This window comes from Microtus pennsylvanicus, chromosome 1, assembly GCF_037038515.1.
Source record: "Microtus pennsylvanicus isolate mMicPen1 chromosome 1, mMicPen1.hap1, whole genome shotgun sequence".
In the NCBI taxonomy this organism is placed as follows: domain Eukaryota; kingdom Metazoa; phylum Chordata; class Mammalia; order Rodentia; family Cricetidae; genus Microtus; species Microtus pennsylvanicus.
This window is the reverse complement of record NC_134579.1, coordinates 90886905-90910261: the sequence shown is the minus strand read 5'-3', so window position 1 is coordinate 90910261 and position 23357 is coordinate 90886905. Positions and strand designations below refer to the sequence as shown.

General features: G+C 40.2%; 1 protein-coding gene across 3 annotated transcripts in view; it reads right to left on the bottom strand.

Moving 5' to 3' along the window:
• LOC142849899 (cytochrome P450 3A11-like) overlaps positions 1–19710 on the bottom strand; it is a 130602-nt gene extending 110892 nt beyond the window's left edge. Inside the window, exons 1-9 of one of the 3 annotated variants that reach the window (XM_075972752.1) lie at positions 19574–19710; positions 18508–18601; positions 16284–16336; positions 7861–7960; positions 5019–5132; positions 4842–4930; positions 4406–4554; positions 1619–1746; positions 638–707 (exon numbers count right to left, since the gene is read on the bottom strand). In XM_075972752.1, the coding sequence (XP_075828867.1) occupies positions 638–707; positions 1619–1746; positions 4406–4554; positions 4842–4930; positions 5019–5132; positions 7861–7960; positions 16284–16336; positions 18508–18601; positions 19574–19644 (868 nt within the window). In that variant the 5' untranslated portion in view covers positions 19645–19710. The remainder of the gene's footprint in view (positions 1–637; positions 708–1618; positions 1747–4405; positions 4555–4841; positions 4931–5018; positions 5133–7860; positions 7961–16283; positions 16337–18507; positions 18602–19573) is intronic. The other 2 variants (XM_075972744.1, XM_075972734.1) reach the window with 2 other exon arrangements.
• Positions 19711–23357: the final 3647 nt, after the last annotated feature.

Below are 23357 nucleotides of genomic sequence, written 5' to 3'. Positions count from 1 at the left end.
CTTCTTCCATAGCCACACTGATGAATATCTTGCATATCACCATAGAACCTTCATCTGGTGATGGATCGAGATAGAGACAGAGACCCTCATTGAAGCACTGGGCTCAGCTTCCAAGGTCCAGATGATGAGCAGAAGGAGGGAGAACATGAACAAGAAATTCAGGACCACGAGGGGTGCGTTCACCCATGGAGATGGTGTGACTGATCTAATGGGAGCTCACCAAGGCCAGCTGGACTGGGACTGAACAAGAATGTGATCAAACCATACTCTATGAATGTGGCTGACAATGAGGGCTGACTGAGAAGCCAATTATAATGGCACCGGATTTTGATTCTACTGCATGTGCTTGCTTTTGGGAACCTAGTCTGTTTGGATACACACCTCCTAGACCTGGATGGAGGTGGGAGGGCCTTGAACTTCCCACAGGGCATGACAACCTGCCTTGTCTTAAGACTGGAAAGGGAGGGGGAGGGTGGTTAACGGGAGTGGGAGGAAAATGGGAGGAGTGGAGGAGGTTTAAATTTTTAATAAGTAATTAAAAAAATATAATAAAAAAGAAAATTTTCACACTCATTTTCCCAGCGATGACCACTCACTGAGAACTTCCTCGTCCATAGAACAAGGAGTCGTAGGTTACCTTTATGAGATTCTTTGTCTTTGGAATTATTTTGAGTGTTCATCATCAGCTGAAGAAAATCTACTCTGTGCTGGAAGCAAAAGAGAAGTTGAAAAAATAGAAGGTCAATGGTAAATAAGGTCAGAGGTCAGAGGTAGATCAGGAGTGCAGGAGCTCACACTTCTTTCTGAGAATATAGCTCCCTTAAATTCACATGTGGTTAGTCTTGCTTGATTTCTTAAAGAACAGAAGGAACTGTAGCTGAACCCGGAAGCAATCCAGCTATTTATAAACACTTTACAATAAATTACAATAGATATAATTTTAAACAATAGCATTGATTTTTTGAACCTTTTTTTTGTAGGAGATGAAAATAGTATTTCCCTTGTTTTAATCAGTTTTATCTATTCTTAGAGATTGTCATAGATGTATACAATGAGATATAGTCATACCCACGCCATCATTTCCTCCATTTGAATCTTCTAGATCCCTTGTAACATTTCTTCTCCCAAACTTCATGACCCCTTTTTTTAATAACCCACTGAGTCCAAGTGCTGCCCATATGTCCCTGTATGTGCCGTCATTCACTGGTGGACGAGAAACCTATTGGTGGTTATACCTTCTCTCTGCAGCCATTAAGTGCCAAGAGTTCCCACGGAGGTACAGCATTTGGAGAGGTTCTTCCTCATCTATGTTGGAGATTTGGTGGTGTTAGCATGTGCTGGTCCTGTGCCTTGCCATTTTTTTCTTAGTTTTAATCCTTTCAAAGGGCACTCTTCATTTTATTTGTTTTGCTAAGGATTAATTCCTGACTTATTCTCAACCAGTGTTTCAAAATTCCAAATTTTCCTCTCCCAGAAATAAAAATATCCCTTTTCTCTCTATAAATCTAACCTTTTTCTATCTACTTTTATTGATAGATGAAGTGAAACACACAGCTCACATGTTCACAGCTCAACATATTATAAACCCTGTACCTCTCAGGAGACCATCACTTTTTACCTTCTCATCAGACTTCAGCCGGTTTTCCTTCATTCTATCCACAAATTTTTTGAAGAATGCTATCGAATCCTTTGGGTATCTGGAGATATTTAACATCTCATATATTGGTGTAAGAAATGGAAAGAGTTCTGGAAAGGATAGACAAATAATAAATTTTAGTGGAAATACAGGTTTTATGTAGTGAAATCATGAAACAATCTAAAGAATAAGTCATCAGTGTCTCAACGAAACCATACTCTCTGTGACGTTGCTCACACTGGGTCACCACCATAATGCTCCTTCTGCATTGAGGAGTAGTAAAAGGAACAATTCTGACTCTTGGATTTAACTCTGCTCCTGTAGTTTGTGTGGATCCAAAATATAGACAGGTCCATTGACATGGTTCAAGAGCTAACAGGAGTATAGGTATTAGGTCTTCTTGGAAGTTCAGGTAGAATTCCGCATTGAAACCACCTGGTCCTGGGTTTTTTTTTGGTAGGGATGTACATATGGAGCATAGGTAATGAACCATGTGGTAGAAGGTGGTTTAATAGAAATGGATTAATTTAAGTTATAAGAGCTAGTGGGAATCAAGTCTAAACTAAGGCCAAGCTTTCATAATTAATAAGAATTCTCCATGTCTTTATTTGTCTTCTGGCCATCCAAATAAAATCCATGGGGATGCTCCCAGCTAGGTCCTTGGACAGCAGAGGAGAGGGTACTTGAATGGTCCTTGCCCCACTATCACGCCAAAAAATCACCACAGGGCCTATAGAGATTGCTCCATAGTTAGAACTGGCTGCACTTGCAGAGGACCAAGATTTGATTCCCAACACCCATGTGGCTGCCCTTAACCATGCATAACTCCAATTCCAGGAAATTTAATTCCCTTTTATGGTCTAGGCAGGCCCTTAATTCATATGGTACACATATGTGTAGGTAAAACATCCAATCACATAAAATAAAAATAAATAAATCTTTAAAAAATGTTAAAACAATTCAGCTATGTGAGAGAGATGATCTAATAGCAGACATTAATATATCTAGCTTAGGTTTTTAATTGCATTAGGATTAAGGAAATTCTAATCAAAACCACAGGTCCAGCCTGCAGCATATCCACTAAGCAGCAATGATCAAAGTCATAGGAGAGCCAAGTTTTGGGTGGGACATGGGGAACTTGGAACTCTCCTGCATTTCCAGAAGACATATGAAAAGCTGCATCTACTGTGGAAAACATATGTTTAGTTGTTTAATATGTTAAAGTAGAGTTACTTTGTAATGCAAGAACCACAATTCTGAATATATCCCAAAACAAATATTTAAACGTAACCTTGTATTGAAATGCTCATGGCAGCAAAATTCATGGCAAACATATAAAACTAACTTCAATGTCTATAAACTAATATATATTATTACTCATTCATAGAATAGGAGACAGTTACAGTAGTGTCACTTAATAGTGTTCTAAATGACAGAGGCCTGTCACAGAGACTGTGCAGTCTATGATCCCATGATGTGAAATACTCAGAATATGTAAATATAGGGAAAGTAAATTGGTGGTTGCTCGGGTCAAGGCTGCTTGAAGGATGATTGTTCAAATGTGCAGCATGGCTAGAACAGAGTCCTCTGCAGTTGACATTGGTATCAGACCATGTGGATCATCAGTCAGTGCAGACCCCTGAGTGATCAAAGTACAGAGAGTAAGTGACTGTTGAGTGCTGAGTCCTACATGGAACATCTATATCAACACCTCCACCACTCCAGGCTGAAGGAACATCATGACAACAGATATGGGGGTAAAGTAAGAGCTGGGACAGGTGGTGTGATGATGTGGGATTCTGTTCTCTGTGCTATGAATGTTTTATTACCGTCAGTTAATAAAGAAGCTTCTTTGGGCCTATGGCAGGGCAGAATATAGCCAGATGGGAAATCTGAACAGAGATATATAGAGAGGGTAGGCGGAGTCAGGGAGACGCCATGTATGTGCCAAAGGAGACAGACCCTGGAACTTTACCTGGTAAGCCACAGCCTTGTAGTGGAATACAGAATAATAGAAATGGGTTAATTTAAGATGTAAGAGCTAACTAATAAGAAGCCAGAGCTAATATGCCAGGATGTAATGTAATTAATATGGTTTCTGTGTCATTACTTGAATCTGTGTGGTCAGGAAACCAACAAGTAGTCTCTGTTTACAGTGTGAAATACCATATCCTGGACATGGCCTGGCCCACTCTCGATCTGATCACCTACATGAGATCACACCAATAACACTGGTCAACATCCTAGGAGGCAGAGATTGCTGGACTTACTGTTTGGCCAAAACAAGGGATGGGACATTAAATTGAGAGAAAGATGTGTTGGTGTATCTGAGAGAAGTGGGGGTGAGAATTAGAGGAGGGTATAATCAAGATAGATTGTATACCTTTATGATGTTGTCAAAGGATAAATAATAGAATTCTAAAATAAAGAGAACAGTGTCTTAAGCCTTTAATTCCAGGAGGTTGAGGTAATGGGATTACTGTGAGTTCAAGGCCAGCCTGGTCTACACGGCAACTTTCAGGCAAGTTGAGCTACCCAGTGAGACTTTCTCTAAAAGAAAATTAAGTTCAGAAACAAAAGAAAGGCAGTACATGTCTTTGTGCCTTAAATATTTGATTGTGCCTTTATATACAACATGATAAGTTTGTGAATTACATGTCAGGTGAATTATACACCAATAGAGCTGTTAGCTTTGTTAAGTGTGGAAGAGAAAGGCATGGCCACAGACAAGTGCACTGGGTCAAAAGGAAGAAGAACCACCATACATACCTATTGACATAAGTAATGGACTAAAAAAATCAAATGTTATTAGCTTCTTGGTCTTTTCCATAAAAGGATCATTTGGGTTGTTGAGGGAATCGACGTTCACACCAAATGCCGTGCTCGTAATGACATCCAAGCTGTAGGCCCCTAACACTCTGAGGAGATAAAGATGTGGGACTTTACCACATTCAGAAAGAAGCTTGAAATAATTTATATTTTGGGCAAGACTGTTGAAACCACCTCAGTTGGCCAAGCACCTTCTACTATCCACCCTTTACCCTTGCGACCTTGATACTGTCACATTTCTTTCTCAACTGTACATTTGTCACCCTGTGTCTAAAAGGGAAGAAGGAGCAGCTGGACATGTGAGACACACAGGATGACCCTTCTGCCCCTGCTGCCCTTCCTCTCCCAGAACCACAGTGGATGTACCACTACTCACTCTTTCAAGGTAAGAGGCTTGCCTTTCTCTGCCTCTCTTCTCAAGTATTTTACCAAAATATCTCCATAGTGTTCAATGATGGGGAACATCTAGGCACAAAACACAAAGGCACCCATGGTTGTTAGGTGTGGAGACTCAAGTCACACAAACATTTCAATTAATAGTCCTTTTAGTCACCTCTTTGAGTTTTCCACTGGTGAAGGTGGGAGACAGCAAAGCTCGAATTCTCTTCCACTCCTCATCCTTAGCTGATGAGAGGGCTTTACTCATTATCCCCACTGGGCCAAAACTCTAGAGTCAAAAAATATAAATATTGTTCTCTGTAAGTCCAGACCTTACTATGGTTGCAAAGTGCTAGGGGGATATTGGTTTATAACAATTTGTTTGTGACTGTTTATTATAGATCAAGCCTCACCTACATGCAAAAATGGTCAGAATTTCCTCACAATCTTTAAGACATTGGGTGCTCACTGGGCTGCCTGTTGAACTTTTAAACATTTTTATTCCATGATCCTTGTGAATTTAAATCTCCCTGTGGTTTAAAAATTAGTTCCAGGGTTGGGGAGGGGTTAGAGAAGATAGGAACAAACATAGTAGATTCTCCAGAGTAATGTAGATGGCAAATGGCTTGGGGACAAATAGAAAGTGAACTTTGTATCACACAAGTTCTCCAGCTCTATGTTTACAGCATAGGCAATGTGAAAATTGATGCTTTGTTATGGTTTGTGATCGTGTGTGCATATGCATGCTCATGTATGTGTTTGTCTGTGTCTGTATGTGTGTGTGTGTAGGGTGGAAAACTGGTGTGCATTCTCAGTTGGAGAACAGAGATCTGACATCTTCCTCTATACCTCTACTGTCCTTTTTTCGGCAGGGTGTCTCAATGAATATAGAATGGTCTGGTTTGGATAGAGTAGCCATTCAGCAAGTTCCTAGGACTCACCTATTTCCAAATACTGCTCCAAAATAACATATACGTGCTGCTCTGCCCAGGTTTTATGTTGGTGATCTACACTCAGGTCTTTTACCGATAGATTTATTTCCCTAGCCTGAGATACTTAGAGGATTTGATCTTTGGGTTTTTTTCTAGATTTATTTTAGTATTGTGTATACGTATGTATGCATGTGTGTATGAATGTATGTATATATGTATGCAGTGTAATCAGAGGTCAGAGGAGTGAGTTGTATCTCCTAAAGCAGGAGTTACAGGTGATTTGAGCTGCTGGATGTAGATGTAGGCAACCAATCCCCCATCCTCTTTTAGAACTTTCAGCCACTATGTCATCTGTCTAGACCCTGGTTTATTTGGTTTGGGGTTGTTCGTTTAGGAATAGCGTTATAAGAAATAATTTTCCCTAATTTTTCTTCAGCGATAAAAGGGAAAATATAATTCTATTTCTATGGTGGCAACTTTATTCCATTTTCCACATTTATACTTTATACTAACGTTGAGTTTCCCAACTTCCCTTATATTAAAGCACTCAACACAACAGGAAGAAGTGGAACTGTCTTCCCTTAATGAAGGGCAGTTGTTTCAACTAAGCCTTCAGCCAACTTCACCACATGACCAAAAGCTGAATGGGGACCAGAGAGAGAGCTCAGTAGGTAAATGTGCTTGCTGCCAAGCCCAACAACCTGAATTCATCCCCCAGGATGCAGGGGGTAGAAAGAGGGAACCACAAGGTTTCTCCAGACAGAACAGTGGGATAGCCATGATTTAAAAAGAGAGAACATTGAACTAAATATCATACCTCACAAAAATTTACCATAAATAAAATCATATATTTAAGAGCTAATCTCAAAAGGATATTTTTTTTACACAAGAAAACCCACACAAAAGGGCCAGGTGACTAGTCATCAACTTGACACTGTCCACACAATATACTGAGAAGGAAAATTGATACAAAATGAGAGAAGAAGGCAGGCTGTATATGGAGGGCAAGGAGCCGCGCTCTATTCTGTGTGTTTGCCACTGCACGAATATAGATCTGTGAAAAACTGCACCATACCACACAGATATAAGAAAGGACCCATGAAATATGATATGTAAACACAATCTAGATGACAAAGGTACACATCTACAAGTAGATAAAATAATATAGTATATTTATACTTCCTCACTAGTAAAATGAATACCCGGATCCTGTGAAACCACTGTGAAACCACTGTGAATCAACATTTATTTCTTTTTTAAGTTCACTAAGTAGCCAAAGGGGTAACAGTGCATACTATTATACTCAGCAGTCAGAAGGCAGAGACAAGCAGATCACTATGAGTTTAAGACAGCCTGGCCTATAGAGTAAGTTCCAGATTAGTCAGAGTTACACAGAGATACACTGTCTCTAAAATAACCCCCCCAAAAAAAACAAACAAAATAATTTCAATAGGTAAAAATAAAGGTTTGTATTCTTAAAAGGAAGAGCCAGGTCCCAGCACCCATCTAGGCCCCTCCAACTGCTTGGAACACTAGTCTAGAGGATCTCAACCCATTATTTGGCCTCCACAGGAACCTACACATGTATGGCATTTACTTTTATAGACACATGCAGTGGGACAATGGTCTTGTACTCTTTAAAAGTTGTCAGTTGTACTGGTTTAATAAAATGCTGATTGGTCAGTAGTCAGGCAGAAAGTGTAGTTGAAGCAACCAGCCAGTAAGTAGAGGCGGGGTGATGAGAAGAGGTGAATTCTGGGAAGAGGAAAGACTCAGTCTGCATTCCTCACCCAGACACAGAGGAATCAGGATGAGACTGCCTCACTAATAGAAGGTACCAAGCCATGTGACTAGCACAGACAAGAATTATGGATTACTGTAAGGTGTAAGAATTAGTTAACAAGGAAGCCTGAGATCATGTGTCAACCAGTTTATAATTAATATAATCCTCTGTGTGCTTCTTTGGGACTGTGTGGCTTCAGGAGTGGGCACGATAGAACCTCTGTCAACAGACATACATATATACATATAAAAGAAAATAGGAAAAACAAGTCTTTAGATTTTTTAAATTAAAAAGTTACCTACCCGTCGGTTTGTGAACACAGAATAGCATTCCTTCACTAGTACATTTTTGATCATCTCTGTGTCCGTGATAGCTAACACAGGTATTCGACCTTCATGCAACCTGGGCGAGGAAAACAGCTCATTAACCCAAGCTAGGTTATAAAGTGGGAGCCCAAATCCTCACTTTGATTCCAATGTTACATGACCCGCACTCTGGTTAAACAACAAGTTGTCACACTAATTCCAAGTCCAGCTTAGGGAGTCTGACCACTGATCCATGGAGTCTTTGTAAAGTGACAGGTGATGTCATTGAAGACACAACGAGTCACTTAAAGACAAAACAATTTGTAGTGGGAATCTCGTAGAATCATTTTATCTTGGGTAAACATTAGGATGAAAAAGTTGTTTCTCACTGTATGTGTGATAATGGCAGAATATATTAGTTTCTTGTTCAAGGCTCCAAGACCTTGAGGAAATCATAGTCAGAAACAGTGATTGTTTTCTATGACTTATAGTTGTTTTCTCTACGGGATTTCCATCCATTGCATGTCTTCTGTCACAGTACTATCCAGGCACTCTTGGAAGGCTTGAATTATTGGCTGCTGCAACAATGCACAACAGGCACTGGAATTGCAGGGGTGTGATTATTTCTTTCAGAGAACATATAGAATAGATCAAAGCAGCTTTGGCATGAGGAACTTGTTGTACCCCAAACACAACTTTGTGTAGAATCAATAAATAAATTTCTGAACTGAGATTTGAGGTTTAGTTCACAAAAACAGTTTCTCCCTGTTGCGAGTGAGCCTAAAATTAAATTCTGGAATTTCTTTCCTCTGAACATCCCACACAACAGGAAGCACCAACATTTGGTGCCCAGTGTCATGCGTTCAGAGATGAGAGAGGTCTCGATACTCCAGGACTGGTGATAGAGGATGCTCAGAGCATGCGGTTCTTCAGGATAGGATCAGGACTTGGGGATTTCACCATTTCAGGATCAGTAATATGCTGGTGACTTAGTGTTTGTTAAAAGGAAATGGAGTGAATGTGAGAGAAAAACAGCTTACAGAACTGTTGGTAATAGTTACCAGACATTGTTATTGGTTTCATGCAACTCCCTTCAATGAAAACTTGGGGTATGGAAGCCAGTGTTGAGAACCTAACGAGCTCATGTGAGAGAAGAGCCTATACATCCTAGAGAGGAGTCAAGATTTGCTCTTGATCTCAAATGCTCTGCATCCACTGCAGAGTGAGGAATCACAGAAATGTCCATTTGAATTTGAACAGAAAAGTAAAAAGGAAAACATCCAGGCTAGCAATTGTCAGTCAGCAGAGGAGAATGTTTCCTCACAGCAAGACAGGAATGTTGTTTCAGAGAAAGAAGAAAGTGGGGAGGGTCAAGGTTATGGAATTGAGACACTGAAAGTAACAATTAATAAATGGGACCTTTTGAAACTGAGAAGCTTCTGTAAGGCAAAGGACATGGCCAAAAAGACAAAATGGTAGCCTAAAAAATGAGGAAAGATCTTTACCAACCCCACATTGGACAGAGGACTGATTTCCAAAATTCATAAAGAACTCAAGAATCTAGATATCAAAATACTGAATAATCTAATTGAAAACTGGTGTATGGATCTAAAGATAATATTCCCAACAGAAGAATCTAAAATAACTGAAGATACTTTAAGATTTTTTAACATCCTTAGTCATCACAAAAATGCAAATCAAAACAACTCTGAGATACCATCTTATCCCTGTCAGAATAGCTAAGATCATAAATACGGTTGACAGCTTATATTGGAGAGGATGTAAGTGGAAACTCCTCCATTGCTGGTGGGAATGCAAACTCATGCAGCCACTTTTGAAATCAGTATGGCTGTTTCTCAGAAAATTCAGCATCAACCTACCTCAAGACCTTACCATACCACCCTTAGTCATATACCCAATGGATGCACAATCATACCCTAAGGGTATTTGCTCTACTATTTTCATAGCAGCATTATTTATAATAGCCAGAACCTGGAAACATCCTAGAGGCCCCTCAACTGAAGAGTGGATAAAGAAAATGTGGTACGTTTACACAGTGAAGAACTACTCAGCAGTAAAAAACAATGATATTTTGAAATTTGCAGACACATAGATGAACTAGAAAAAAGTGTCCTGAGTTAGTTAACACAGATACAGAAAGAGAAACATGATATGTAGTCACTTAGAAGGGGATATTAGACATAAAGCAAAGGATAAATAAGTTCCTTTCCTCAGCCCAGAGAAGCTAGGTTAAAAGGAGGATTCTAAGAGGGACACACGTGTAGGACACAAGGAAGGAGAAATAGTGAAGATCTAATTGGTGAACTGAGAGGGGATATTAGGGAGGGATCGAGGATAGGAACATGAGGGATCGAGATAGCCAAGTTGGGGGAGGGACAGAGAAGGAGAGCAATAAAAGAGTACTGTGATAGAGGGAGTCAATATGGGTTTAGAGAAAAGCCTGTTGCTAGGGAAACTCCTAGGAACACACAAGGATGACCCCAGCTAAGACTCCTAGCAATAGTGGAGAGGATGCCTGAACTGGCCTTGCCCTGTAAGAAGATGAGTGATCTCCCTAAGACCCATCATAATATCTACATCCAGTAACTGATGGAAGAAGATGCAGTGATTCACAGCTAAGCACTGGGCTGAGTTCCTGGAGTTCAGTTGAAAGAGGGAGGAGAGATCATATGAGCAAGAATGGTCAAGATCATCATGGGGAAAACCACGGAGACAGCCAACTTGTGCTAGCAGTAGTTCACTGACTCTCGACTGACATTTGGGAACTTTCATGGGACCAAACTAGGCCATCTGAAAGTGGGTGACAGTTATGTGGCTTGCTCTGTTTGGGGTTACCCTAGCAGTGGGACCAGAACTTATCCTGTGTTTATGATCTGGTTTTTTAGATCCCATTACCAATGGTGGATTATCTTTCCCAGGAAGACTCAAGGGCGAGGGACTTGGTCCAGTCTCAACTTGGTATCCCAGATTTTGTTGATTCCCTAAGGGAGGTCTTTTCTCCTCTGAGGGGAGAATGGAGGCTCAGATGGGGGCATCTTGGGAGGTGGGAGAAGGAAAGTGATGGGGAACTGGGGTTGGAGTGTAAAATGATTTTTTTAAAAATTAAATTATAAAGAGAAAAGAAAAAATAAAAATAACAGAGATTCCTCTTCTCTTCTTTCTTTAGATGACACAATCTTAGAGATTCAAAAGATTGAAACACTAGGTGCACAGATGCAAAAATTAAAGATGCAAATAGACAAACTCCAGAGACAAAGAATAAGAGAAATTAAAGGAGAAAACTTCCCAGGAGAAAAAAAGGAAAGGAGAAGAAACTTGAAAAGAAAATTTCCCAGTAAATAAGGGTAGTGTTTAATTAAAAGGCTTTTCCCTATAGAAGAAGGGAAAGTATATAATCAAGGCCTACAAATAAGAAGGCTTAAGAGATGAATAATGAAGGGAGGGAAAATATTCTTTCTTGTGCATAGAGGAATTGCAAAGGCCATATCCAATAGAAAAAAGAATTCAGATCTGCTGGAACCCAGAGCTCTCTGGCTGTGTGATGCCTGTCAGTGCTTACTGCAAGGGCCAGGAAGTGCGGAGAGACAACATCTGAATTCCAGAGAATGATGGGTGGGCTCTGCTGCTGCAGCCTGAGCTAGCACAGTTGGCTCAGAACATAGAATTTTCTTGTTTAATTTTAGTTTAAATTTTTTATTTTGCTTTTTCCTCGGAGAGGGAATAACTCAATATGAAATGTTCCTTCATGGGAAATGTTTTTTCTTCTGATAGTGGAAATAACTCATTATCAAGTATCCATTCATGGGAGAAAACAATTGAACCAGCTTAACTTGTAGTACAGAAAACAGTTGTAATCATGGTATGAAGTACTAAGCCAATGCTGTTTAAATTTCCAGATGTATTAATCATTCATTATATAGAGGCTGTTCTCTTCTCTTGATCATCTGATTAATGCTTAAATGAATGTTCAATTTTTATAGTAAATGACTTAAAGAAAAATTTATAATTTTGAGCTATATTACTGGGTATAATCTTGTCTAGTTATCACTAGTGGGTTTTTGATTCTGCTCTTTACATTGCATTCAAGATACTCTTGGTTAAATTCTATAAAATGTAGTACCTGAAGCAGAGCAGCTTTTTAGTTTCTTAACTAATATGGCTGTGGAGGTGAAGCTCATGGAAATAATATCTTACTGAAAAAGAGCCTACAAAAACTATTTTTCCACTACATAAAATGCAGGTAAATTGTCCTACCCTGTTAATAATTGGCAGTCCAATTTAACATGTTTCTTGGGATCTACAAAAAGGATCATCTTTTTAAGATTTATAAAAAATACTCCATGGTTATTGCATTAAGTTAACTCTTAAAATCAGATAGAGAATTTTTAAAAATGCTTTTATACATGACTTTGTAAAAAGGACAAAGAATATGTTCATATACAAGTTACACATATTCCTCAAAATGATTGTACCCACTCTGAGTTATACAGCCCAAATTCATATTCCTACAATTTCAGCACCCACTCATGAATTATGCTAGACATGAGATAAATTTTTAAAATTCATATTGAAAAAAATGTCAATAAAAACATAGACTATTTAGATTGTACAGAAACAAGACAAGGCAGAAACTTTCTAAATAAATTTTGATTAGGGGCCAATGCTGGATTCCCAACTGCTCTGCCTTTAAAATCGTTCACTAATAAGCCTACATGGGTGGAGCAGTGGCCCTTAATTAAAACAAATTACAGGCACTTGAGCAAGCAGGACAAAACAGTCAGATGTTAAACACATGAAAAACCTACAAATACTTGTCATTCTCCTCTATTTGTAATAAAATAAATCTTAAAAATTGTGGTGATGACTTATTTAAAAAGCTGTAAACCAAGTAATTCAACCTATGGGTCCATTATAGTCTAGAATTCCATTATTTTCTTAATTGCCTTAAGCTTGGGTTAGAATAGTTGTTAATTTAAAAGACTGATTTTTTTGCTATTCTTTTGCAGCACCTAGATAAAGAAAATAATATGCTTTTACAGTTCCTACTTATAATAATGCCCAGGCTGATATAAATGGAGTTGGGAGGTGGTGGTGCACACCTTTAATCCCAGCACTTGTGAGGCAGAGGCAGGTATATTTCTGTATGTTTGAGGCCAGCCTGGTCTGCAAGAGCTAGTTCCATAACAGGCTCCAAAGCTACAGAAAAACCATGTCTTGAAAAAGAAACAAAACAAAAAAGGGTATAAGTGGAAAGTACTTCCCTAGGAAATGTTAAGCAGTCCAACTTTATGTCCATTTTTAAAAATAAACCACAGTGCAGGGAACCCTGATTGCTTTTTGCGCTGACAAGGGAGGGGGACTTGATTGGGGAAGGGGAAGGAAATGGGAGGCAGTGGCAGGGAAGAGACAGAAATCTTTAATAAATAAATAAATTAAAAAAAATAAACCATTAGAAGTAGTTCATCAACAATGTCCTTAATCCATTGTTTATTATTCTGTTGAAGGATCATTGATCACAGTGTGAACCCCGAGATTGTATTAAATAAAATCAACCTTTGGTCAAGAGTCAGAGCCAACAGATAGTTGACAGGAAGTAGTCAAGGAGAGTTATAGTGAGTCTGGCCAACAGATAAATGCACAGGAAATAGTAAGGGGGGGACACTTTCATTATGGTGGTCCTCTTTGTTTTGGGACAGAGAAAGCAGTGTTCCCTTTCTGAGACTGCAGCTGAGGTGAATGGTCAGCTGGCTGCTTCTCTGTCTTTTTGAGCTAGCAGGTTTTCACCAAAGAATCTGACTTGTGAGTATTTATTGGTAAAATTATCAGACTCAGATTTAGTTTAAAAAGAGCATCATTATACGGATAATGTCTTAATAGCTATCTCAGATGTCAATATCCTTGAAAAGGTGTTTACTGAGGTACCATAGATTTTCCCTCAATGGACATTGGAAATTACTCCTGAAAAGTTCTAAGAGGAAGCTCTCTTAATTATTTAGGTTTAAATTAAGTAAACAGAGAAACTAGCCACAAAAACAAGATTTGAAAAGATTAATAACAGATGCCTAATGAGTTTGAAAAATTTATTGAGAGGTATTAATTGGTTTTACCCTACAATTAGACTGCCTACTCCAGAATTAAGTAGTTTATCTCTAATTTTACAAAGTGACTTAGATTTTAACAGTCCCAGATATTTCACAACTGAAGCAGAAAAGGAGTTGGCCTAAGTAGAAGAGAAATTGCAAGATATCTATATAGATCAATTAGATCTCACACATTGAGTGTATTTTATTAATTTTACCTTCTACTCATTCCTCTACCGGACTCATTATGCCAAGGGAAAATATTGTTTTAGAATGTATATCATAAACAGAATGAAAATTTAAAAACCTCTACAGAAGAAGTTTCTAAATTAAATATAAAAGGAAGAATAAGATCCATTGTCAGAAACGGATCCAGCTGAGATTGCAGTATGTTATACAAATGTTGAAATAATACGATGATGGGTAATTCATGATGACTGACAGAGCCTGTAGCAATTATTTAGGTGAAATCAGCAACAGATACCCCCAAAGTAAATAACTTCAATTTACAAAAAGAATTGAGTGGATTCTTCCCCATTTAGTAAATCTACTTCTGCAGCTCTTACATTTTATACTGATGCTGGTTCTACAGCACGAAAGAAGTAAAGTATTCCAAAGTCTATATACTTCAGTCAAAAAATCAGAATCATATGCTTTTCTAAAGATTTTATTAGAGTTTGATAGGTCAGTCTCTTAATATAATTCCTGATTTTCAATATTCAAGATTAGTTGTATTTTATATAACAACTGTTCAACTTGTTCATAATTATTCAGAATTTACTCTGTTTTTTATACAATTGCATATCAGGATGGTAATTATCCATTTTTTATCATTCCTATTGTTTTATACAGGATTGACTGGACCATAAGCAAAAGGATGAAGAAATTGATAAAATATTAATAGAAATTATTTTATAATCCTCAGAATTTTATAAAACATTATGTTACTAGTAAAGTTCTAAAGTAAAAATTTATATTACCAGGTGATAAGCTAAAGAAAGTATAAAAATTATCCTACTTGTTTTTGGTATAGTTCAATTCCTTTACCTATAAGAATTAATCCTAAGGATAATCAAAGAAATGAAATTTGGAAAATGTAGATATTTCACTTAACAGAATTTGTAAAAATAAAATATATACATCATACTATTGATACATACTCAGGATTTCAATGAGTATCTGCCTAAGTTCTGAAAGGGCTGATTCTGTAATTACTCCTTTATTAGAAACAATGGCTATAAAGGGAAAATCAATGCAAATTAAACATAAGCACCTGCTTACATTTTCAGTAAAATAAAACATTTGTGTCATTATAGCTAAACACAATACGGGGATAGCACATAACCCTGGACAAACAATTGTTGGAAGCTCTAATCACACTTTAAAAGACACGTCATTTAGGTGCCACTTCTGAAAGTCTTTATTTTTAGAGCAAGGCCAATGGTTTGGATGCCAGTGAGTTGTTGACGCCATAGCAAGACACCTATGATGACTCCAGTCCAGAAACTCTCTGAAAGAATATTAAGAAGAACTCATAGAATGACTGGATTGATGGTTGTTGTCGTATGGAAATTATTGTATTGACTGTAACTGTTGTCATGCCGGGACTAGCATGAGGTAATTCAGACTGCTGAATTGATTAAAGTGTGGCATAAACATGCTGCAGGACTTTGGACTTAGACAAATAAAATAGATAGCAAGGTAGTCAATGAAATAGATGCTTTGAGACAAGTTGTAATTCTTTTTGTCCTTGTAGATCATGCTGGCCTCGAACTCACAGAAATCTGCCTGCCTCTGCCTCCTAAGTGCTGGGATTAAAGGCGTATGCCACCACTGCCCGGCTCATTTTGGTTTTTAAATACATTGAATCTCCAAAGTCAGTTCAACAAGACAGTACACAATGATATACACTTCTATCAAAAGTCTGGCAGCAGATGGTGATGGTGCATGCCTGTAATTCCAGAACTCAGGAGCCGGAGGCAGGTGGATCTCTGTGAGTTTGAGATCAGTTTGGTCTACAGAGTGACTTCCAGGACAGCCAGGACTGTTACACAGAGAACCCTGTCTCAAAAACATAATAAAACAAAATAACAAAAACACGAAGTCCAGAGTCCATGGAACATCAAAGCCTTTCAAAAAGCCACAATATACAATGTTCTCAAGATAATTAGTCCTGTGACCTATGGCTCTTCTCGACACATGGCATCACCTTTACAACGGTGGGGCCATTACAACAATTCTGGGCTGGCGTTGTCCTGCACAAGTAGAGTACATCCCCCTAAAAAGAGTCAACTCCATGGGACTTTCCAGAATACTCACCTCCACATTTTTCCATATTTTTTATAGCACATAGCATCAAATTTCCATACACCCTGGAATGAAAAATAGCATGAAATCCGTTATTGTCCTGTATGTACCAACCCTTCTGTAGCCAGGGAACCAAACCCTCAAATCCCATGAAATAAAGTTTACTGTTTCTGACAGAGAAAAGTTCTTCAGTAACGTTTAGTGGCACCAGAAAGATGACTCAGTGGGAGAAGGCAGAGTGACAGTGCAGGACACCTGACCCCTTCCTGTGGACTCTGCATGCACAGCCATAGTCATACACATGTGCACAGCAGAAGATACACACAAAATAATAATAATAATCTTAATAAGAATAATGAAATTGTTTTGCAGAATTTGCAATCAAAAAATAGAATGTCTACAAGAAAATCTGAGCTGATGGCAGTGTGAGCTTTGCCTCTCGCCCTCTGAACGTGCGCTTGGGAATGTCTGCTGTGGACGGACCGTAGGCCAGGTGTCAAAGCAGGTTCATCACAAATGATCCACATAGACTAAAATGTGGCACATGACATGCTTATTACTGTAGTTTCTAACTTCAGTTGTTTTGTCGAATCTTCCTTTTCCCAGTGGTTTTGCCTTCAGTATCTTTAAATGAAAATACAAAGCACATTGCGTAGTGCATTATGTGAGGTGACCATCCTGTCTCAGGTTACACACTTGCTGCTCACACTCTTTCACAGGCTGCTGCCTTTAAAGGAAGAGAAGGTAGGTCCACGTCCATGTTAAATCACTTGCTGGCATGTCTAAATCCCTGGATCCCATTCTCAGCACCACAAAACAGAAACAGTACAGAAAAGCTGTCTTTAGGCCTGGAGATGTGACGTCGCAGTTTGAGCACTTGCTGATCTTCCCGAGGGTACAAGTTCTGTCCACAGAACTCACACCCAACACCTCACAACCATCTGTTTCTCTGGCACCAGGGATTCCTATGCCCTCTTTTGGCCTCTGTATGTACTGTACTTATGTGCATAAACCCACATTGATATATATAAAATCTTCTTTCTAAAAGAAACAATCACTAACCTGGACCCTAGTTTTACAGAAAGAGACAAAAGCAAAATACGCTAAACTCAAGAACCACCACCATGTCGTGAATAGTAAATGGTGAGTCTAGAGCTATAGAAGTTGTTTCAGGGGTTCAATAATTACGCAGAGAACGAAAGTACACAAATTGTCCCCCAAAGGTGTGTATTTATGTCTCTGACAACTTGATGCTTCAGAAATATTCAGCAAGGAGAAAATGATGCCCATGAGTTGGATACAAAGAGAATTTTATTTAGTTCATACAGGTTGATGTCCTAGAAGTTGGAAACCCACTCGAGATTTTCTTCAAATAAATACAGAAGTGCCTTCCTGGAACCTGCCCTAGGTAAGAAATAAATTTCTTTTACTGCTCACAAAGTCTGAGATCCTGAATATCAAGATTAAATGGGTTGGAGATCTTTGCATTTCACCAAAGAAAAACCTGAGGCTCAATAATCTGACATCAGGGCCAGTGAGATGGCTCCGATGAGAAGGCACTAGCCACCAACCCTGACAACCTGAGATTCATCCCTAGGACTCAGATGGTGGAAATAGAAAACTGACTCCCACAAATTGTCCCTTGACCTACAAATGCATGCTGTGGCGCATAGACACTCACCCCAAAATTAATAAGTATGGGGGAAGTTGACAATGGGAGCTGTGGAAATGGTTCAGTGGGAAGAGCACACCATAAAAACCAGAGTTTGAATTCCCCAATATCTGCATAAATGACAACCAGGGTTAAAGTCCTCCAGTATCCCCACTTGCAGGAGGCCAAGACAAGGGATCCCTGGAGCAAGCTGAGTAGCTAAACTAGTCAAGTCAAAGAGAACTAGGTTTGTGAGAGACCCTGCCTCAAAGTATAAAGTGAAGAGCAATCAAGAAGACATCCAGTACCAGCCTGTGGCCTCTACATGCACACGTATATCCATGCATAGGGACCTGCACACATATGGGCACTCATGCACATGCAAGTACAGGCATACACACTATAAACACACACACACAAACATTTGATAGTCTTAAGTTGGCAATAGAGCCCTAAAGAATCACTGAACATTCTCTAGTATCATGAGAATACACAGTATGAGGGCCTGAAATCACACTATCATTTCCTATCAAGGAGCATTTAACAAAACTAAACCATTTTTGTCCATCAAGAATCAACAATTACCTCATAGTAATTCATCAGAGTTCCTAAAAATGGCAGAGGTTTGGGTCCAGGAATTCCCTGTTTCTTAAAAACATCATGGTTATGGGTCCCGTATCTATAGAGAGAAACAGAAAGTCTTGTGACCACAAGCAGAGAGGAGATAAACATGACCAAAGCCAAATCATGAAACATACCAACAACTTGGCTGTCCCTTCAGTTCCCAGAGCTTAGGTGCCGGGTGAGGTCCAGTGTGCATGGCAGCCCATGGTTTGTATACGCTCCTACTGAGTTCTGGTGGCTTTAGGTGTAACCTGAAAGTCACTCAGGTCATACCAAGAGTAAATCTGATCAGAAAGCCCCTTCACCTCAGCAAGAGGGAGTTGAAAGTGTGTATGTGTGCACAGCAGATCTGCATAACATAAACATGAACTTTAATAGTCAGTGTCACTGGGCTTTAGTACAGTGGTAGAGTGCTTGACTAGCACATTTAGGCTCTGGTTTGAGACCTCTTTCTGCCTAAAATAAAAATGCAAAATGAACACAATTATTTCATCTCAGGCCTTCAAGATGACTGCACAGGTAAAGGGATTGACTTCCAAGTTTGACAACCTTAGTCTGACCCACAGGATCCTCATAATAGGAAAGAAAAGACTCTGCAAAGTTTTCTTGTAACACAAACACACACACCCAAATACACAGACACACAGACACACACACACAGACACACACACACAGACACACACACACCTGTCTCACGTGCTTCCTCTATTCCCATTAAATAAAAACATGCAATTTCAAAGTTTTTTACAAGAGTTAATTTTAACTTCCGTTATCACGTTTCATAATTGTATTCTGGTGCCTGTGGAAGGCATTACGTCTCCTGGAACAATAGTTACAGATGATGTGAGCCAGCAGGATTCTAGCCTGGGTCAAATAGAAGAGCAATCATTGCTCTTAACCACTGAGCCATCTCTCCAGCCCCTGCTTTCCTTGTCACTTTTGACCTTGCACTCAATACCAGAATACAGGTCTGAATACAGCCCCAAACCGAGGACAAGGTGGAAGAGGAACTTTGGTGGTGACTCACCGGTATAGGAGCACCAGGCTGATTACCAGGATGACCCAGGTTTCCAGGGAGAGAATTGAAGTCAGGTCCATCGTTGCTTGGTGTCAGCAATGAGCCCTCTGTGTTCTCCCTCCAGTTGTGTGTTACCTTTTTCAAGGCTTCTCTTCCACTAATGGTGCTGAAGTGTGCCAGGCCTGGAATGTTTATACTCTGGGAAGATGTGGTTCAGGTCTGTGCATTGCCGGGACTTTGGTCTCCTGGATAGATCATGAAGTTCATCACAGCCTATTTTGACCTTCTGTGAGTTAACATTCTGTGTGTAGTCAATACACAGTGTTGTCATTTCAGGAATACGAAAGGTTATTTTTTAATCAAAAATTCAAGCAAATTTATTGGTGTGAAATGCCCTTTCACCAAGGATGGCTTATGTCAAAAACACATTAAATAAAGTCAAAATTGTTCTGTGTACAGATCTTTACAGAATGTCTTTCTCCTTCCCTGTAAGATACTTCATTATTTTTTCAGAACTCAACTTAGAAAAAAAAATAGTCTCTTTGAATCTGCCCTCACCTGTGCCCCTAAGAAATAAAACCACTTCTCCTGAGGTATGTCTCCTTCACATGCATCTCCTTCCCTCCAGCCCAGCACTGAGGGTCTTCCCGTACAGCACCCTTACTAGATTGTGAGAATATTCTGAGTAGCAGTGGTCATTCTGACCTGTCAACTTAAGTTGGGAGAGGTGCTGGGTTGAGCAGGTTCCAATTATGTGTTAAAATGTCTTTGATTAGTTTCTAGTAAATGTTAGGGGACCTTTTTTTTTTTGAGTGATGAGAATGTTCTAAAACTCACTGCCTGTGTAGCTTGTTTAACCACAGAGAACCGCATGTCAAGCATTGGAAATTATACTGTAAATGGATAAATCATGCAGTGTATGAATATGTGTGTATTCATATTCTGATGAATTGCTTAAATCTTATGTATTTCTTAAAAGTTTTATTTTTATTTGAGACCAGCAATGTTTGTTTGTTTGAGAAAAAGAAAATCCAGGAGTAGTGGTAAGAATCAGCTGGGAGAGTTGCATCTCAGCAGTCACAAAGCAATGACTCCATCCCCAGCACCACGTAATTGTTGGTGTACTCAGTAATCCCAAAACTGAGGGAGTTTAGGCAGGGGGATCACAAGTTCAAAGAGGAAATTCAAAGCTACATAAGGAGTTTGAAACCCGCCTGGGGCATATGAGACCCTGTCTTTGGGAACAAAAACCACCAACAAAACCAAATTCTTCGACTCCTTCAATATACCAAAATGCATTACCTGCTGCTCCATGCTAGTGGTCATTATGAGATGATAAAGACCTTACCACTTCCTGCTGAACTGTTTGTAATGATTGGTGCACCCGCACACTGAGACAATGGGGATGTTCTATCGGGAACTCACCAAGGCCAGCTGGCCTGGGTCTGAAAAAGCATGGGATAAATCCGGACTAGCTGAACATAGAGGACAATGAGGAATACTGAGAACTCAAGAACAATCGCAGTGGGTTTTTGATCCTACTGCACGTACTGGCTTTGGGGGAGCCTAGGCAGTTTGGATGCTCACCTTAGGAGGCCTGGATAGAGGTTTGCGGTCCTTGGGCTTCCCACAGGTCAGGGAACCCTGATTGCTCTTTGAGCAGATGAGGGAGGGTGACTTGATCGGGGGAGGGGGAGGGAAATGGGAGGCGGTTGCGGGGAGGAGGCAGAAATCTTAATAAATAAATAAATTAAAAAAAAAAAGAGACAAGCCAAGCCAACTCCCTTCCTGCTTGTAGCCTCAGAGCCCCACTTTCTCTTCTTCCTGTCCCCTCTCTTGGAGAGGCAGCCTCTCTCTCCCTTCCCCTTTTTCCTTCCCCTCCATAATCCACCTAATAAATGTCTAACTTTACTCTGTATGGTATGTTTATCTGTCTCTCTTGCCCAACTGCTGCAGTCACATGGAGACCTGCCACGTGGTCTCTAGTGCCATCCTTGCTTGGGACTGGACGCTTTTGGGACCCCAGAGGCTTGCAGGAAACCCATCTGCATGGTGTGCCTGTCTGTCTGCCTGCTGGGAGCCGATTTGAATAGCTGCCATTACAAGATGGCATTTGGCCCCAGCCTCGCTTGATAGAAAACTCCATATTAGGGTTACAGATCTTCCACCGGAAAACAGGGTGAGTTGTTGTGATCTAGCTGCCCACACTTCCCCTGACCGGCAGGGGAACATCCTGGTCTGTAATTGACAAGGATGCTCCCCTGCTTTCTTTCCTGCCGGTGGGTCTCCAGAACAAAGTATCAAAAGTTGCTAGGCAGACTCCCTATATAAGCAGCTATAGTTCAGAGCCCCTTGCCCCTTGCTTTCTGCTCTCCCTACAACCAAGAGGCTCCAATAAAGCATGATTTGAGAAGAATCCTCGTCTGGTGGCTGTTCCTTCCTGCTGATCAGGAAGCTCGCCGCAACCAAGAGGCTCCAATAAAGCGTGATTTGAGAAGAATCCTCGTCTGGTGGCTGTTCCTTCCTGCTGATCAGGAAGCTCGCTGCAACCAAGAGGCTCCAATAAAGCGTGATTTGAGAAGAATCCTCGTCTGGTGGCTGTTCCTTCCTGCTGGTCAGGGAGCTCGCCGCATCTGCCCCTTGCCCATCTCCACTCACATGGCTAGCCAGCTGCTGGGGATGTCCAGGGGACCAGCAACCTTTGTTTTTTGACCTGCTGCTGGTCTCGACCCTGCAGCAAGCTGCCAGGACCCGCAGCAAATCCATAATATTGTTGACACCTAACAGGTCCTGGGTGAGAGGGAGGCATTGTAGCATTTGTGTGCTAGCCCACTGGTGAGTGGTGAGTCCACAGGCTCTAATGGACAGTTCTAAACCCATGGTCACACAGATGGCACTAGTTAAAGCCTGTAGGACACAGAAGAAATCATGAATATGGGAAAGAGATTTTAGGGAGGAAGTAAGATTGACAAGGTTGGGAGGGAAATAAGTGAGAGTGGAGAAAATTATCCAGAATTCATTATATATAGGTTGTCAGACAACAAAATTTATTAAGTAAAAATAAGTGCAGGACTCTGGGTTGGGGATGTAGCTCAGTTGAGAGGGTTCTTGCCTAGTACTCAGAAAGCCCAAGTCTGGATCACCAATATCACCGAACATGTCCGGGTGGTGGTTCTAATCCCTGCCCTCCAGAGGTAGAGACAGCAAGATCAGAAGTTCAAGACCATTCTTGGCTACTTAGCAAGTCCGAGGCTAACCTGGACTACAGTGATAGGTCCTGTGTTAAAAAAAGCTCATGGCCCTCCAATAAGGATATCAATGTTGTGCCCAGATTACGACCCCCAGAGAGACCACCAAAAACCACAGAAGACAAGACTGTAAAAAGCAAGGTTTTTACTGCAAGGTATCTCAGAATCTGTCTCCAACACCCAGTCGCAGCGAGGTAGAGAGGAGTTAAGAGTTTCTTTGTTGGGTTTCCTGGTTTTTTTTTCTGTTTGTTTTTTTTTTGATTTGCAAGACAGGGTTTCTCCGTAGCTTTTGGTTCCTGTCCTGGAACTAGCTCTTGTAGACCAGGCTGGCCTCGAACTCCACCTGCATCTGCCTCCCGAGTGCTGGGGTTTGCTTTTTAAAGGCAAAAATCACAAGCAGCCTTTCTGGATGGTGGTGGTGGGGTTGGCATGGGTGTAATGGCTTTGCTTTGTCTCCTATCCTGTTTAGTCAGTTTGTTCTTTGTTTTCAGAGCAAGTCACCCTGCCCCTGAGTCAGGCCATCTTTATCAGCTGCATGGCTGGGC